This window comes from Gymnogyps californianus, chromosome 1, assembly GCF_018139145.2.
Source record: "Gymnogyps californianus isolate 813 chromosome 1, ASM1813914v2, whole genome shotgun sequence".
NCBI lineage: Eukaryota > Metazoa > Chordata > Aves > Accipitriformes > Cathartidae > Gymnogyps > Gymnogyps californianus.
The window spans coordinates 33203702-33221992 of NC_059471.1; the positions used below are offsets into that span (position 1 = coordinate 33203702).

At 41.6% G+C, this 18291-nt stretch overlaps 1 protein-coding gene across 1 annotated transcript in view; it reads left to right on the forward strand.

The window, feature by feature from the left end:
- The first annotated feature begins 8953 nt into the window (after positions 1-8953).
- EPSTI1 (epithelial stromal interaction 1) overlaps positions 8954-18291 on the forward strand; it is a 54746-nt gene continuing 45408 nt past the window's right edge. The window contains exon 1 of the mRNA XM_050908571.1: positions 8954-9161. Within this exon, the coding sequence (XP_050764528.1) occupies positions 8965-9161 (197 nt within the window). The 5' untranslated portion in view covers positions 8954-8964. The remainder of the gene's footprint in view (positions 9162-18291) is intronic.

Below are 18291 nucleotides of genomic sequence, written 5' to 3' on the forward strand. Positions count from 1 at the left end.
AAGGAAAGGATAAAAAGTGATCGGGGGGGGGAAGCAAAACCCCTAAAAATGGGTTTTAATGTTTATATTTTTGCACCTTAGTTGATGTCTGTGTATGTTTCAGTATATTTATATTTTGATTTCCTGAAAATGCTGACAGGATCATGGTTCACCCTTCTGAAATTCTTCTTCAAGTGGTACCTTATATGCAGAAGTTGTCAATCACCATTAGTCCTGTATCACAAAATGTAAAATGCTCAATCTCTTTTCAGTACAGCAGCATAACAGCTCTTCTTTTGCCCTTGTGCTGGTTTTCCTTCTCTCCTACCTGGTAGTACTGGCAATGGAATTGAATTATCTGCAGATTGCTAAGCGGTGCGACTCAACAAAAAGAATTACTCTTCTTATCTCCTATTTCAAACAGCGATTGTTCTTCTGTGGCATCGTTCTGAGCACATACCGTGGTTTTGTATATCTGATTGATACTCATCAATCCTATGACGCTGAAAGGCAACTGCTTTAATTCATCTCTAAGTATCTTTTTAAAGTACAGCTGCTATTAACCATAAAGGTGAGTTGATCATATATAGCATTTCATTAATCTTAGACAGATGTCTAAATTTAACTTTTCTACAGCACAGAAGTCATTGGAAGTTGTATGATGATCCATTTGGGAAGAAATACATTCCTTTTTACTTCTTCATTGCACATATAACATACAATCATATATGATTAATTTTTTAAACCTTCAGTGGAATTGAATTTCTTGCAATCTTAAAACCTATTTTAAAATCAATAAAAATGTCCCCAGCTAATCATTTTTTGTTCATTGATTTGCATAGATGTAATGCAGAATAGCACGCCACTTACTACTTTTTTGATTAGCAAACTCAGTTTAAAAAATAATAAATCGAAAGTATTGGAATTTAGGGGTTTTTCCTTAATTTTCCTCTTCTGCATTTTATTGCAACTTGTTTAAAAAAATCTAGGTCTCTCATGATGACATAATGCTCTTTGTTAAAAGATAATCAGCCATAAGAGAAGAAGCATTGTATTTGTTTTGGGGAGAAAACTGAAACGGCAGGAAATAAAAAGAAGCCAAACAACTAAGACTAGGAGAAAGTAAGAGGCAAATCTATGAAGTGAAAGACTGCAGAAAATAATACCTATTTTTTCCAGCTTCTGCAACATTTACTCATATTGAAAAGTACCTACTCATAAAAGTAGCATCTTTGAGTCCAATGGGACAGTAAAGTGAATGAGAGTTACTCATTTTAGCCACCATATGCATTTGCCCAGGCAACTGTAGGAAGTACGCATGGGTGGCTTTAAACAAGAGTAGCTGCATTGCTTTGAAAAACTTGAAAGACTCAGTGGACAAAAATCAGCAGAACATCAACAATAATGAATTTTAACAGTGCTTTGCAATTCGGGACCACCAAAACCCAAAGTAGTTTAGAGGAATTTCTCTAATATCCAGGTGTACAACCATAATTCACAAAATCTACCTAAGTCGTACCACATAAAATCCATATGAAATACAGGAGGGTGAGGAATCCCAAACGTTTTGCTGGCTTATGGTCAACTTGCCCACCAGGAATTACTCGCTTCACCATCTTCCCTGGGATCGAGGTGAGGTTGAACAACCTGTGTTTCCCCAGATCCTCCTGCTTGTACATTCAGACAGTGGCTCTATATTCTTCCTGGGTCACCTGCCCCTGCTCCTGCCTCTTGTACACTTCCTTTTTATATTTGAGTTTAGTCAAGAGCAGCTTGTTCATCTATGCAGGCCTCCTGCCACTCTTGTTTGACTTCCTGCTGTCAGGATGGACTGTTCTTAAGCTTTTAGGTAGGGAACCTTGAAAATCGAACAACTCTCCTGGACTCCTCTTCAGTACTGTATCCCATGGGATCTTTCCAAGCTGATCCCTGAGACCCCCGAACAGGTCAACGTCTGCTCTCATTAAGTCCACGGTTGTGATTCTGTTATTTTGCCCTAATTCTCCTGTCTCATGGTCACTGCAGCCAAGTTCTTCCCCATTTGTAAGTATCAGATCCAGAAGAGCATCTCCCCTTGTCAGCTCCTTGATCACCTTTGCAAGGAAGTTATTACCAATGCACTCAGGAAACATCTTACGTCATTGTAAGGTAGCAAAATGTGGCCTTTAAAGACACTGGGTCATACTATGGTCCATCCAAATACATCTAGCAAGCTCTGAGATGGAAAACAGTGCTCTGAATGTATTGCTCATATCACCAGCTATGCTACTACTACTACTTTCTGGACAGTGAGACTCAGGAAGCGTATAGATTAAGCAGAGCAAACCAGATAATCAACACAAGGAAAATACATCTTTTGCTAGGAGTGAAAGACCATAGGTTGTTTCCCTTGGAAGCAAGGAGGGGAGGAATGAAAGCAGCTGGGTCTATGGTTATGGTTCTCTCCCAAAGCTCCTCTCAGCATGGCACAGCTGTGTGCTACACTATGCACAGGATGGTGCTGGTAGAGACAATCTGTCCATTACTATTTTAATTTAATCCTAAACACTGGTATGTTCCAGCATATTGTCACTATTAATGTGTAGCAATGTTGTCCATATTTGTTATGGCATTTAAGTTAATTGTCTGCATACTTTTCCTGTAAATGACTTTCCTAAACAGTCTGTGCTACAGTATTCCATGTTGCAGTCAGGATCAATGCTGGCAAGAATCTCTGTCAGGAATGAAGGAGAATCTAGAAACAGATACCAGATTAAAGCTTGTGAAATTGATAACAAGGAGGGCGGGCCTTTTGGATTTACTCTTTACCACTGAGAATTTCCAAAGTACCTGTAAGTGTAGCACCCTACCAGTGACATTAGAATGGCAGGGACTAAAGTTTCATGCCGAAGATTAAAGTTTCTGAGGTCAGGCAGAGAAGAGAGTATAATTGAGAGTTATCAAGGAAATCATAAGGCGTATCATATAAAACTGGTAGAGGCAGTACTTGAGCCTCGCTGAATTGTCATGTGCATACAAATGAATAAAGAATAAATCTTCCCCGCTGCTGCACCAGGATTAGAGGTTGGAAGAGTTCATTGCTCCTAAAAGCATTTGTATGTTTCTTTAATTACTGCAATATACTATAAAAGCAAAAAGAGGCATGAGCTGTGGACTTCTACTAATTTATTTAAGTAACACATTCTGAAACATTAAACAATAAAGAATGTAATGTTCTTTCTAGATACTATAATAATTGTCTGTATGACACCTTTGGTTGACTAGGTACCACAGGGTAGTATATTATACAAAATCCTAAGCTGGAACTAATCATGGCCTTCAGGAATTACAAGAGTACAGTTATTCCTTGAAGAAGATGGTATATACGGCAAAAGGCTCAGGTATCTTTTGTGAATAAAAGTATTAAAATAATTTATGTGCAAGTAAACCTCCTCTGCTTTAAAAACTGTTGAGAAAAAGATGTATTCAGGAATTTCACAAATACTATTTTAATACTGTCAGACTTCTCAAGGACTTTTTCCTTCTGGTCACAATGCTGGAGCAATAGCTGTAAGAGTTCTTTGTTTCTGATAGCATTTGTGTAGTTTACCAGTTAATTTTGCCTTTTCCAATAGATTTGTTGCAGGCATTTTTAATGGTATAAAACATTCTTTTGTGGTCCTGATTGGTTTTATAACATCAGACCTTTAAAATAGCCCTGCTTTATTATTTAGTATTATTTATAGAGCAATATAGATATGCAAAGCACTCTCCAGGCATAAGAATACTCCTAAAATGTAGCAGTAATTTTCAGGCACTACTTCAAGACCTCCATATAGCAAGTTCTGGACATCAGGTCAATTATATTTTCAATCTCCACTTCCTTTTACTGAAGTAGTATTAGCTAAAGGAGAGGTGGACCTGCTCTAATGCTGAAGGATACTGCAGAGAAAGCAAGGGTCAATTTTCTTTTAGAGAGTGAAAGATGATAGTTTCTGACAGGTACCGTCAATTTCAGCTTTTTGCAATAAAATGCGAAGTGTGTGCAGCATTTTACATCTCCTAAACAGATTTCCCAACAGAGACACACAAGTGCACTTGTCAAAGCTAATGGCGTTCTTTCTGCTGAGCCTGACAAATTCCAGTCCTAAATCTAAACAAGAATAAATCTTGGCCAAATGTTGACATTTCACCCTCCTCCTGGAGCCACCTCTCCAGGGAGCAGAGAAATTTCTCTTCTCCAGCATCCTGAGCTCTAACAATTAGTGCTATCAACCCTGCAGAACGCACTGTGCTCACAACAGAGCAATCTTGCTCCTAACGAAACATTTTCTGTGAAGTGCACAAAACTAAAGTGATACTACAGCTTTCATTCATATTAATGTTTTGTGGTTTTGTTCTATAGTGAGCTTGTATATTTTGCTTGCCAGAAGCATGTTTCAGATCAAGTATTTTAAAAGTCAAGCTGAACATTACTTGTTGTCCAGTTTAAGGTTTTCTGTTCACAACTAATTGTACAGCAAGCTAGAGTACTCAGCCAGAAAAGCCTTGGTAAAGTAAAATGTGTCTTTAAAAATTCAATTTTTAATTTGCCATCATGGTATAAAACACTATATGCAGTGCTAATTATAGATATGCTTCTAGGTATATTTGCCATGCCTTGTCATTGCCCTAAAATACAGGGAGATGTTCCCAATGATTGATTACATGTATATGCTCTGTAGTGTATTCAGCTGTGTGTCTTACCTACTTAGCCAAAATATCCAGGGAAAAAACTGTGTGTGTGAACCCTTGAGCATCACACTCAGCTGTAGGACTAAGTATTTTAGCTGATGGCAAAGGAAAAAGCAGTTCTCCAGCAGTCAAGGCCTTCTGATACCATTTGCTGGCTCCTGGGAAAAACGGAGAGTGCGCCTGTAGGAAAGCTAGCCTGTCCTGGCTGTCTTTCTCAAAAGTCTCCTGCAGTTTGATGCTTTTCTTCAGGCTTTAGGCTTCTAGTCTCCTTGGATTAAATGAAGGTCTTAGCTTTTAATGAAAAGTGTCCGTGGTTGTGGAAAAAACTTAAAAATGCAAAACCTTAAAATCCATAAACCAACAGTGAAATAATGAAGAATGAACAGGTGTTTTCAGGGAAGGGAAGGTAGGGGACATTACATTGTTTTAAATATTTTTTTTTTTTTTAATACTGTTTCTTTCATAGAAGAGTTTTATCCCAGCTGACATTCCCAAAGAAAGGATTAGGTGGCTGACTGGGATTCTGAGTATCCTTTATAGTGAGAGAGGATCTCTGATATCGCTCATTTTTGGTATAGTTCATCGTGCTGCTAAGTTGGAAATAAAGGTTCAATATAGAAAGTTCCTCTACAGAAGTTATTTTGTTTTATTATTGTAATTTCATGAAAAACACAAATGAGGGAGGGAATATGGTGATTCTTAATATTTCACATGTCAACTGAAGGATTTTCTCAAAGCAAAAGAAAGATCATTTTCTATCTCTCCCACAAAATAAAAAAAAAATTGTTATTAATAGCTGGAAGCAACAGAGCTTTACAGACAAAAAAGCTTTATTTTGACAGAAGAATTCTCTCACTCCTTTTCCTGTTTTCTCCCCTGTCCCACTGGCGGGGAGGGAGGGAGCCACCAGCTGCGTGGGTGCTTGCCTGCTAGCAAGGGCCAATGCACCACAGCATCAGACCCATTTAGGGATGTAAGACAACTATAAACATAAACCGTCGGATAGAATAGGCAGCCAGTATTTGGTGGGTCTAGAAAAATACAAGTACTGAATTAAAATTCTTATGGAGGATTTGGGAAGGGTTGAGATCTGGTGGGGTCTGCATGTTTCAGGAGGCTGAATACATTGGCATTCTGATACTTAGGAAGCACAGACACTTTAGCATCTATTTAGCATCTACAACACTAAATAAAATAGGGCCGGAGACTGATCCTTTGTCCTAAATCCAGCTAGCACAGACTTGCTTATATATATGCTGCCTAAGACTAGCCTCCACGAAGTGGCTAGGAGGAGCCTAGTCAAGGCAATATGCATGTCCTTACTACAGCACTTAAGCTCCTGTCTTGGTTTCGGCTGGGATAGAGTTAGTTTTCTTCTTAGTACCTGGTACAGTGCTGTATCCCAGCTGAAACCAAGACAGCTCCAAGTGTCCTGAGAGCCCTAGGTGGTACTGCTGTGACCCGAAAACTTAAATATTATTTTGGGGGATATTTCAGCTCAATGTGTCTGAAGCAATATGAGGGATGGGTTGCAGCCCATCAAAAGTTGTGTTTTAGTAGCATGAAACTGAAGGGCTGATGAATGATATACTGTGGAGTATGACGCAGAGGTACATTGGATGCGTTTGAGACGCAGAGATTGCTGGGACAGTGTTGCGGGGATGTTTAGGGTGGAGGAAGCTAAATCTGGTGCAGTCATACTCATACTGACTTTCTCGGGGTCTTGTCTGGCATGAACCATCCTCGGAGCCAGGCCTGGATGTTGTCCTGGAGAGAGTGAGTTTGGATTGTCCACAACAGAGCTAAGAAATAAATAAGCATTGAAGCGATGTAAGCGATTAAGCTTCTAGTGCTTGGGTTCATTTTACATCCCTCTTTTATGAGCAATATAGATGTAAACTATTTAGATTCTACAGTTACTGTTTGCAGCCAAAACTTTATAAATTTCAACAGGAAGCATATTAGATCTGAATTTTATATAACAGTGTGGAATTGAAGATACAGCAGCAGTGGCCACATTAATTATAATCAATTTTTGTAATTAAATTTGGGTTATTAAGACATCAATCTGCATGGGTTAAGAAGAATCCAGATGTCAAAGCTGGATTTTTACCAAATAGGATGCCTGTAGGCACAGCTGTTATCCCACAAATCTTTGCAGTCCTCAGACATGACTTTGCTATCATTTTGCGCTGCTTCTAGTCTCTCTGCACCTCATGTATTTACCTCGCAGTCCTACATAAGGGACTAAGCTTGATGCTTACTTTCATTTGCCAGCTACCTTGTACATAAAATATATATTTGTGAACTGGAGGGGGAACCTAGGTTAAGAGATCTTCCCCAGGGCCTGCCTTTAGCTGTGCCTGGCAGCTCACCTGAAGGAGGACGGCAAGTCTCGAGCCTTCTGGCCTACCCGAACACCTTCTTGGACAACTTAGGGGATGACTCAGATTGTCAAGTGCCATGCATTTAATTTCTGGTAAGAGCCCAATCACTGTCCAGGACAAAATGTCTGTGTTCCCCACAGAGACCGGAGGTAAAGAATAAATCCACACGTCTAGTCCAAGGCTGTAATGCCCTTTGCTCTTTGAGCAATTCCTGAAGACATCTGGCAGAGGAGACACTCTTGGACCCAGACCCAGACCAACCTGGAACACCCTTAAACAAGAAACCTGCCTATGTTGGCTGTTGGCAGTATCAAGAGTTGCCTTGGAGCTATGACCCAGCAATATCTTACAGACTATGTCTATTTTCTGCTCTGGCCTCCTGGCCAGTTTCCAAACCAAGACAGGGGCTGTGTGAGCAAGCAATGTGATTAATGGCGCAGGCAGCTAAAAGAGATTGAGATTAGAGAGATCAGGGCTTGGCAAAAGGTAGGTAGAGGGCCTTTGGGTGACTTCTGCTATCTGTCTCCAAGAAGTGACCATACTGGACACTCCCACAGTGTTTCTGTGTGTTCATAGACCAGGCTGGACCCATCATAGCCCAGAAGCGAGACAGTTCTGGGAGTGGTGCAAAGGACTATGCACCAGTTCATCCCTTTGCAACACACTGCCATTGCACTCCAGAGTCTCGCAGAATGATTCGTGTACAAATGAAGATCATCCCTGCTGCAGAGCATGTTAGGAGGGACGGTGGGAGGGAGAGACCATTGATGCTGCCTTCATCGGGCAGCCCTAGGAGATACGTCCTGCTGGATGTGGCAGCTCTGGGAGGTGTGCTGCTGGTGACAGGGTCCCATACAGCACCCCAGGGAGCATCACGAAAATCAGGCAGCCTGTGGCATTTTATTTTGCTACTTTCCCAGCATGTGTAGGGTGTGCTGTAAGACCTAGACAGTCTGGACAGTCAGAAAAAGCGGCTGTGTGGTGCTTAGTTGCTGGCTGGGGTTAAACCACGACACCTGGCCACAAAAGCATCCCTTCAGCAATGTGGTTTTAGTGCAGCTTGAGCAGCTGAGGACAAAAAGTGACAGGATCTGGATGTGTGGAGCTGGATTGCCCTAGCTCTGCTGCATAAAGCTTGAGTAGCATTACTAGTTCTTTTTTTCTTGGGTTAGGAGCTGCCAAACATCTTTATTTTACTAGTGATATTAAGAAGGTTGCTGGTTTTCCCCAGCCCTGCTGATCCCATAGATACAGTACCACTGGTCAGATGTGTTCACTGAAGGGATCTGCGTTTTTGCTTAAGAGGATCATGTATTTGTCCTCTATTCATCAGGTAGGATTAGGAAAGTCAAAGTAAAAAAGTTTTCTGATTGAGCAGAATTGAAAAGCAGAATTGGAGTTGCGCAGGACCATTGCCTTAGGATTTATCTGAGGGTTAGCTTTTAGTTTCATCTTTCTTTGTACACTCCTGCAAAATAGAAACCAGCAAACCCCCTAGAGTTATTCCCCTCTGTCGTAGGCAAATTTGAAGTGCTGGGGTAAAAAATTGTCAGAAATAATGGCTTTCAGCCAGACCTCACCATGCTTGTGCTGAAGCAGTCTATTCCAAGACTGCACAAACTGTTGTTGACTGTTTTAATAGTATAGATCACCTTTGCTGTCACCCCATGACTCCAGTCTGCCTAGGTGCTGTGGTTGAGATGATCGAACTGAGCTTCAGCTGGAGGATGACTCAGAAACCAGTGTGTGCTTTACAGCTGAGAGTCCAGGCAGGGGCGGGTCTTACAAGGAATTGAAACCAGCTTGTGAGAACGCAAAGTTTTGAGTCTTTCCCTAGCCTTAGTGGCAATACTCCTTTCTGACAAGGCAAGGTACTCCCAAAGCAATGTCTGGGGTTGGAGAATGGAGGGAAGGCAGCAGGTACAGGACGGCTGCTGCCTCCAGTACCCGGTTTGCCTCTCAGGGTTACCTGTGGGATAGCAACAACGAAACAAAAGAGGCTGAAAACCCCCAGAATCTGACAACATCTGAAGAGGAGCAAAGCAGCCAAGCGTCGGTCTACCGACAACAGCAAGAGCAGTAGTAAGTAACAAGGAGCCTGACTGAGATGGTGTTACATGTATCAGGTGCCTTTCTCCTCCTTACTTGAGGTGTGCACCTTCAAAGGTGGAAATACTTTATAGAGAGCCTGTGAATGGGACTGGGCGCACAAGCAGTATGTCCTCATCCTCTCGGAGCCACCTGCGGTCAGGCTGAAGCCCACCTACAAACGATCCTACATGGGACTGGAGTTGTTCTGGCAGGCTTCCTGATAGCATGGCTTATACCTCGTGTGATAGCAGTGGCCGGTTCTATATGTTTGATAATGGTGTATGTGGTGTCTGTTTCTTGGTATCTTTTTCCAAAGTGAAATTTCAAATCCATTTCTAGCTCCCTGTTTTCTGTCCTCTAATATTTCATTCTGGAAAGTCTAAAAATACTTTCTTTGGCTTAAGAGATGGATGCAGGCTGTGTTCCAGCACTGATCTGAATGCAATCCAGGATGCAGAACAGCTTCCAACAACTTCATGCTGACAAAAGTAAAGCCAAAGTTTCAGCCCTCAATTTCATTTTAGGCTTTATTGGGATCTATGCTCAGTCCATCTCTGGTTTTCTAGTGACAATTCTTAGATAGCTTGTATAAGCTCTAGCTTGCAGATACAGTACAGAATAGAAACTGACAGTAGTGTGCGTGTATTTTATGCACATGTGCTTAATACATACATACTTAGCTGACCAAAGCTAATTGTTTACAGTCTTTTTCCCCAAATGTGCTTTTTCTGAGCTGTTAGTACCAATGCATGTAATGCTATTATTATTATGTGCTGAGTTTGCTTAGCTTGCTTTTTTTCCTCTCTTTCAAAGCGCAGCTGACAGAAACTGAGGGCTGTTTCAGTTTCCTTTCCCTTCTTTCTGGATGAAGAAGGTGGAGCCACGCTGTGAAAGAGGTGGCAGGCTGCTGATTGCAAGCAGCAATCAGCAGCTTTCCATTGTAATCCATGAATGCTTGCCTACAAGGTAGTAATGATACAGGGACGATTAAGAGCTGGGTAGCTTTGAAATCCATCAGTGCTTTAATGACTGACTTTCAGGAGAGCAAACAACCATTCCTGAGTTACAGTCTGTTTATTTTCTGCCACTTCCAAACATGAAAGACCCTCTGTCTTGCCTGCCCTCACACTGGCATATATCCACAGTAGAGTGAGAGCAGCCCTGGTTAGCTTATGTATTTGTTCTATGTGCATTTTTTTGCTGGTTTTTTTCTTTTTTGGGGGGGGGGGGGGGGGTGGATAGTGGGAGTTTTCCCATTAGTATAACTGTCTTTGCCCAGATTGGGTCTGGGATACAAACCCCCTGGTATAGGTCAGGTAAATACTTAATCATTTGGTTAGCCTGAGCTCCCTGCAGAATTTAAGGCTAGAGCAAATACATTCACACAGATTCTGACTGCATGATGGGATCCCCCCTAAAACTAAGTAAGCTTTTGGGGAAGAATAATTTAAAGCCCTGTTCCCTTTTTCATCTTTATATGATGCTTGCAGAGAGAAAGCTGTTGTGCATCTACTGCAAGGACTGCTTAATATTTTTTGCTATGTGATATGAAAGATTCTCTATGTGTCTTCATAAAGTTGTAACAAAGAATTAATTCCTAAACCTAGAGTTTACAAATTAAAGTCTGCGTTAGTATGTAATTAATGAGGAGGAGGGATGAGGGAAAGGCAGGTTCAAACAGAAACCATGTAATGTGAGTGGAAAACAAATACTCAGAAGTGAACAAGACTGGGGTTTGCTCCCTTCCCTCAAGGAGGGGGATGCTAGTAGTCAGTTTGAATGGGATGAAGCCGCTTAAACTGCGATTCCCTTAACTAACCCAGATTAAAGTGGTAGATAGTTAATTTTTGTTTTAAGAATAAAGATCTCCCCTTGTCTGCTTCAGTATTTCAGATACTATTTCATTCATTGTTATTATCTTTGTTCTGTTATCTCAAGTTAGGTTTCAAGAAAGATCTCAGATTAAAATATCATTTTAGCAGTGATACAGCTGACTCAGCCTTTTAGCCATCAGTCCTTTTGAACATGATCTTTAAAACTAAAATACTAGGACACCATCAGAATAGTCCAGGTTTTCAGGCTCTGGGATAACCAAGGGTTGAACAGAGCAGTTGGAGAGCTAGAAGTCACAGGGTGTCAGTAGAAGAAAAAATGCACAGACTAGCATTAACCTAGAAGGCTTTCTGGAATATGCATAGCAGAGGGAACATGAGGGGTCCAAGTAGGATACCTCTGTGCCAAGGAGTGGCTCTGTTCCAACTTGTGTGCTGCTTGCTATTTTTTTGGAAACAGTCAGGGTATGGCTTTGCTGCCAGCAAAGCAGGAGTTAGAGTCTCTTTTGAAGTCTCTGTGTGAGTTGTTTCCATGCAAACTCTGTCTCACGCTGTGATTCAGAGCAATTGGGAGTGGGAAAACACCTTAGCAGCATCTTAGGGTGGAATCAGGCAACCTTTCATGTAGACTGGACACATGTGTGGGATGTGGCACGTTGTAGTCTCATCCAATAGTCAATACTCAAACTTGACTATTAAAAAGTACCAGGTGGGCAACTGGTATTACAGGGTAATTTTTCTCTTGCTTTGGAAAAGCCGTTATATGACATGTCGAGGCTGAGAAGTGAGAATAAAATGGTCCTAATTAAGTTAAGAAAAATACTTGTTCAAATGCAAAATTGAAATCAAAGTTTGCACATCCCCCTCCAGTTATATATAGGATGTGGTTGCAGGCCATGGAGAAAAAATCACCAGGATGACAAGTGCTTGAAACTGCTTATAATAATAAGCTTGCATTTAAGTTACTTCACTTTGTCTGCTAAGTGCCATGAAATTAACTTGTAGAAAGTGAATTCCCAGATTGCCCCTGTTCATGTCTATTCAGAAACAAAAATCTGTACAGAAGAAAAGGTGGAGGAAAGTGGGGAAATTAGAGGCTGAACTGTAGCTAGTGCCCAGAAAAGAAAATGCTGCCCCCATTCAGCAGTCTGTCCTTAGTGCCTTTAAAGCTGGCAAGATTAATACTAGTTCTGGTAAAATCCATTAAAAAAATCAAATTCAAAATAATGAAATCTGAAGATATATTGTCACACAGCTGGTAACAGTCCCTCATCATTTTGTGTGAAAGGAGCGCAGAGTTGCTAGAATGCTTGACTTGTGAAATTGTGTTCTTTGGCTGCCGGAGCCAAATGCATCACGGCTTGCTTTCCTTCCTTTTCCAATCTTCATCCTGAATTTAAAAAAAAATATATATATCAATAGTGTTGTGAGACCTCTCAATCTTTTGCTGATAGAGTATACTTAGCAGTGCTTCTGAAAATTTTTTCTTTCACGATCTGAAATTTCTTTTTAAAAACATCAAATTAGTCTATGAAACTGGAGGCGGATGCTTAGCAAAATGCTTGTTTTGCCCACTGCCCTGCCACTGGTGGGAGTGCTAGAAGAGTAATTTGAATTATGGATAATCTGTTTGGAGTTGAGCTCTGCATTTGCTGCACAGGAGAAATCTCCCGACTCTCTATCTTCCAGGCTGATGTACTAATCTTTACAGCCCAGTGGGGCGATTCAGAGATGCCCACCTTCGCTGTGGTCAGTAGCCAGCCTTGTCTCCAGCCAAGTGTTTGGTGGCAGGGTCTACGTAAGAGGATAACTATGCAGTAAATTTTCTCTTAGTCTGGGTTATGGGGATTGCTGTGTTCCTTGTAATGCTTGGAGGAGGGGGAGGAAGTCCTTCTAACTTCTGTATTTAGAAGGCTTTCTCGGAAGAGCTTGATTTGCACAAGCCCCGAGATGTTCCCTTGATGCATAGTTTGATGAGGAGCTGTGGTAAGACGATGAATAAGGAACATAAGGGAAGATACTGTGTTTGGGCAGGGGCAATAAAAGGACAACAAATACTGTGGTGCAGAGGAGGAGGAAATACATTGTTGAAAAGAAAGTAGGGGAAGCAGAGATGAACATGCCACTAGCTTAAGTCTTAATCTTCTTGTGATACAGCGTCTGACCTGCTCAGCTCTCCAGGCATGCTGGCAAGCCTGACTCGCAACACACGGACGCCTCTGCGGGGGGTAGCTCAGCTCAGCGCTGGTGTTGCCAAGCCCAGTGCCTGGCCTGCCCACGTATGGATGCTCTGTGCTCCTCACGGCTAGTGATTACCAGGTGCTCCAGCTGGCTCTGGCGCGCTCGCTGCATCCCTGGCACTGTGCTGCGCTGAGGTAACTAAGCTGCTTTGGGACCTGGGGACAGCATAAACACAGCCATATCTGACTTCATAGACTTTGTTGGGCCTGATGTTAGCCTACCACACTGCCACAGTGAACTCTTTCCCGTTGGTGTAGTCTGCCCACAAGCGTATGCTGAGTAATGGCATGTTAGTGTTTTCAGGGAAGAGAGAAGGCTATGCTGTGAGCTGAGTTTGGGCTGAGAGCTACCCCTTGGCTCCCTGATTTGATCCATCACTGTGACAATTTGCTTGGAACTTTAGAAGGTGGTTGAGATCATCCGAAATGGGGTGCTGGCAGAACCACCTGCTGTTCTTTCTGCTGTGCTGTTGCATGCTGAGCCCAAACCAAGCTGCTGAATCTGAGCCCCATCTTAACTCTTGGAAATTCAGTTCTGAGTTTCAGTTTTACTCTGTGGACCAAATTTTAACTTCAGGAATTTCTCTACAAGCTTGTGGGTACTGGAGAATTGAGATTTGGGTGCCAACAGCAGAACCGTAGATCTGTTGCTTTCCTGCTTGTTTCTTACTCATACCTTCTCCGGGGCCTCTCTCTGCTGCTGTTTTCCTTCTCACTCTTTCCCTGTGCAAGTTCACTTCTGCAGGGTTTAACACTTTGTTTTATCCCAAGGCGTCACTATGGCAAAAATGTTGGCCGTTCTAATGAAAGCTTTAGCTACAGATACAGAAGTGAGTTACCCTGGCTTAATAAGCTTCCAGACATCAGCTGAACTGTGGTAATTAAGTGTACTCCTAGCCTGTGGCAAACACAGGACAAAATCCATGAACATAGACTTTTGATGATAAATATTTTCTGCTAATGCAGTTTATTTTCTGTCTCTCGTGTTAAGAGCACACACGCAGCTAGGATGAATCAGACAGTGTATAATGTTAAGCCCCAGTAATTCACTTTTGTCTCTGAGCTGCAAACTGGTAAGATGCTGCCGCTGATAAAGATGGAAAGCCAGAGCCCCAAGCCTGCACGCAAGGTTTGTACACCCTCCCAGAGCTCTGCTTATGACAGCGCTGGGGCACAGAGCATATTGCTCGACTGAGGTCTAGAACCGAGGCGGTCAGTTATCATTAGCATCTGGCCGTGTGTGCATCGTGAAATAGGGATACTTACAGGACAGTTGTCTGTTCACTGGGATTTGGCATCTTGTAGCCCTCTGAGTTTGCAGCTTCCGTGGTGCTTAGCAGCATATGGCTGCTCCATCAGGCATGGGAGCCTTGGTGAAAACAATACTTTGTGGTGGCATGGACTTGACTGCTCTTAAAACAATTCCTGATAATTGAATGCAAAGTTCAGCTTAGCGTATCTTTGAAGGAGATTCGAGAATTGTCTTTGGCAGTTTGGTCCCTTTGCTCTTTTAAATTCAGTCTCAACTATTATTTAATGCAGTATTTCACCTATATCTTCTCTTGAGTCCTTCCTCCAGACTGAACCTCCCCAGGTCTTTTTCCCAAGCTTTAGTCATTCGTGTTGCTCTCCAACTACTCTCTCCTTGGTCTCCGTCTCTTACACAGAGCACATTGCCCAGCAGAGCGAAATATTTAGCTTTCAGCTTTGTAGCATTCATGTACCGATGCACCCGCAGTATAAAACACAGTGGAACTGGAAACAGTTTATAACAGCCATTACTTTTGTAACTCTTTAAACTATTTCACACTTCATTTGGAAAGCTCCCCAGTGGTAGATGGCTGGAGCGGGCTTGAGGAAAAACTGAAGGGCACAGCTCTGCAAAAAACATTATTGGTGAACGGCAGTTCTCATGTTTTTTCAATTTTAGAAATAAACTATTTTATACAAACCTGAAAGAAGGTAGAACAAAGGTTTCTATGGTCTATACCCGAAAGCATTGAAAAGGTGTCCTTGAGTGGTGCTAGTTAGATAAGTAGAGTTACACACAGGATTGAGAATTTAAGATTGCAGGCATGGTGTTGTCTGTGTTGCTGATCGCTCAAACTGTAAACTATCTTTGCAGATTTTCTATGACAGTATTGCATGTTTCTCCTGACTGAAATGTTTCTATAGCTACCTATTTACATATATTGTTATATAGGTATTTATCTTCCCACTACTGTGGTATTTGATGTCTATCTGTTTGAAAAATCATAGGAGGTTGCTTTTTGGTTTTATTTCAATACAGATACATTCTCTTATTGGGTTATAACTTTCTTACTCTCGTTAATATCTGTTCAGTCTGTGTAGTCAATACATTCCCATTTTCTGTGGAGAAAATACACCAAAAAAAGTCTCATCAAGATTAATATGATCTATGAAGGTAGAAGACAATTTGTTTCTCTTTTTTGAGGAGCTATAACCTGGGTAATATGTTGTTCCCCCCTCCTCCAGCGACTTCTGTATTTTTATTTATAACACAACCCTGCTTCAAAGATAGGCTTAAGTCATATAACAGTAAGAATCATTATTAGGGAACCTGTAAACTTAAATTCTTTATCATCTTTTCTGGTTGTGAATTTTGAAGCACTTTGTATATTGGTATAAAGTACAAAAAGTCTGCACACCACTGATAGCTTCAAATCTTCACATTTCCTTAATTGCTACCCAGGTAAGTAGGATAATTTGCTCCAGACTTATGGCTACTGTGGCAACTCAGAAACTGACTGGAATATTAAATTGACAGGCTGTAGTGGGTTTTATAGGCTTTACTGGATCAGAGGTTTTGTGTGAACAAAGAAATGACATGCAATATCCTGCAAACTGGCTAAAAACACAAGGTGAAAGCTGGTGGTGCGTTTTTGCATTAACTTTCTTTTCTTCACAAAAAATCTCACGAAAATAGAGGATGCTAGGTGCGGATTTTAATTTTAGCGTTAGAACTAGCAGGGCAGTTGGAGTCTCTCAGGCAACAGCTCATCTGGCTCCTCTCCTGCTGTAGGCTTGAAAAGCAAGGATCAGTTCATACCCTGACTTTCACTCACCCCACAAGAATTTTACCATGTGCTCACTCTTCCTTCCCCCGATCCCAGTACCCAAAGCTATACTCTTACATATCTCCCTTTCCAGAGAACAAGGCAAACACTACAAAATTAGATAAACTTGCTAATGCTTTTTTTTGTTTGTTTGGTTTTTTGTTAACTTGGACTAAAACAAAGCATGTAGTGTAAGCACTAGGTAAAAGACAACCAAAAGTTGGTATCCTGTTCTCCCTTTCCCTCCCCCACCAGAGACTTGACATCCTCATTTTATTTTAACTTTGCCTTTATTTCAATAACATGGAAACCAATTTGGCCCTTAAGTAAGCACTCTTTTATCCATAATGACTCTTAAACCGCTCTTTGGAAAATGGAGCAGAGCTTTCCCTGGCGGTAAGTGTAGAGTCACCTCTACCCCTTTTGTAAACTGATTGATCTTTGCTATATTTTGTGTGACATCCTTCTGAGCTCCTGGATAAGGACCATGGTCATATGTTGGAAGAGTGGCCCCCAGCTGGCCTCGCGGACTCTGAGCCTTCCAGCCAAAAAGCAGAAGCAGATAAAGGAAATGATTCACGGCATAAGGGCTGGATTTGATATCGTGATTTCTCATACAAGTGCAGACGCGCAGAGGTCCATGCTTTCTTTTTAATTTGATTCCTAATTTAAAAAAACCAACCAACCAAACACTGTTTGAATTCATCAAAGTATATCTGATGATACAGAAACTCTTCTGCCCTCTAGTGCTGTGAAGCAGTGGCATGTCTGAGGTGCACTGATGTTTTGGGGGGGAAATATGTAGCCTTGCAACTCACAATTCCAGCCATTTTTTTCACTGACAAAGGGAGGGGAGTGTAAAAGGTACTTAATAATTTTTGTGTATGAACTTGAGAGAAATATGATCTTAATATGTGAAACAGCCAAGAAAAACTAATAAAAAAAATTCTTGAAACTGATAAACTGTACAGCAGCTTGTAAAAGGCAGTTTGGGATAAATTGTAAATGCTACTACTCAGTCAAATAAAGAAAAATCTGAAAAACCATCACTGATGGGGAATGTTATGCCATAAGCAAGATGGGTTGTTGAAACTTCTTTCAAGTAACTGTTGCGATTGTGCCGTGAATGCCAGAGGAGCATTGCTGCTCTCTTAGCTCCTGTCTTTGAGGGTCTGGGATTCAGCGGAAAGGTGAAGAACAATCTCATGAGCACCAGAGTAAGCTGGCAGGAAGGGAAACGATCATATTAAATGGCACCATTAAAGCTCACAGCTCTATCTTTACTAGTTTAATCTCATAAATTAATCCACATCCTCCTAGAATAAGTCTTCAAAGAGAAAGAGGTAATTGGATATAAATACTTTCCTTCTCAAACCTTGAATTACAGTGATACGGCAGCAGGCAGCTTTTTGCACTTTGATCTCTTTGCATGATTTTCATTCCCCTTTTTAGCCTTAGTCTCGGGCCTCATTCTCTCATTACTTTTTCACAGCCAACTGTGCTCTCTCTGCTTCCTAGCTTGTCCTCTAGCCACCCCCTGTGGCCCTTTCCTCTTTTAAGAGCCTCAGCCTTCGCCTCTCATTATTCTTTGTTTTCTGCTCTTCTCCTTTGGCCTTCCCCACAATGAAGTCAGATAAAATATTTGTGCCCACGCGTGCAGATAAAACCCTGCCGAATGCTACAGAGAGATGTGAGCTTACTCTGATATGTGGAGCCAGCTGCTGCTTAGTGCATTTCTGATAAACCTGCACCCCCGTGGCTCAGCTTCCGCTGAGCGGGAACAGTGTAAACTCGTACCCACGCAATACACTGTGTAGATAAAACCCTTTGTTTTCTCCAAATGGAACTGACATGTTTTCATCACTCTTTTGATCACCTCGAGTCTCTAATACACTCTGAACCCTGTCCTGCTTCTTTGCTGTCACGTTAGATTGATAGCTCCTTGAGACAGCAACTGCATTTTGAATTAAGT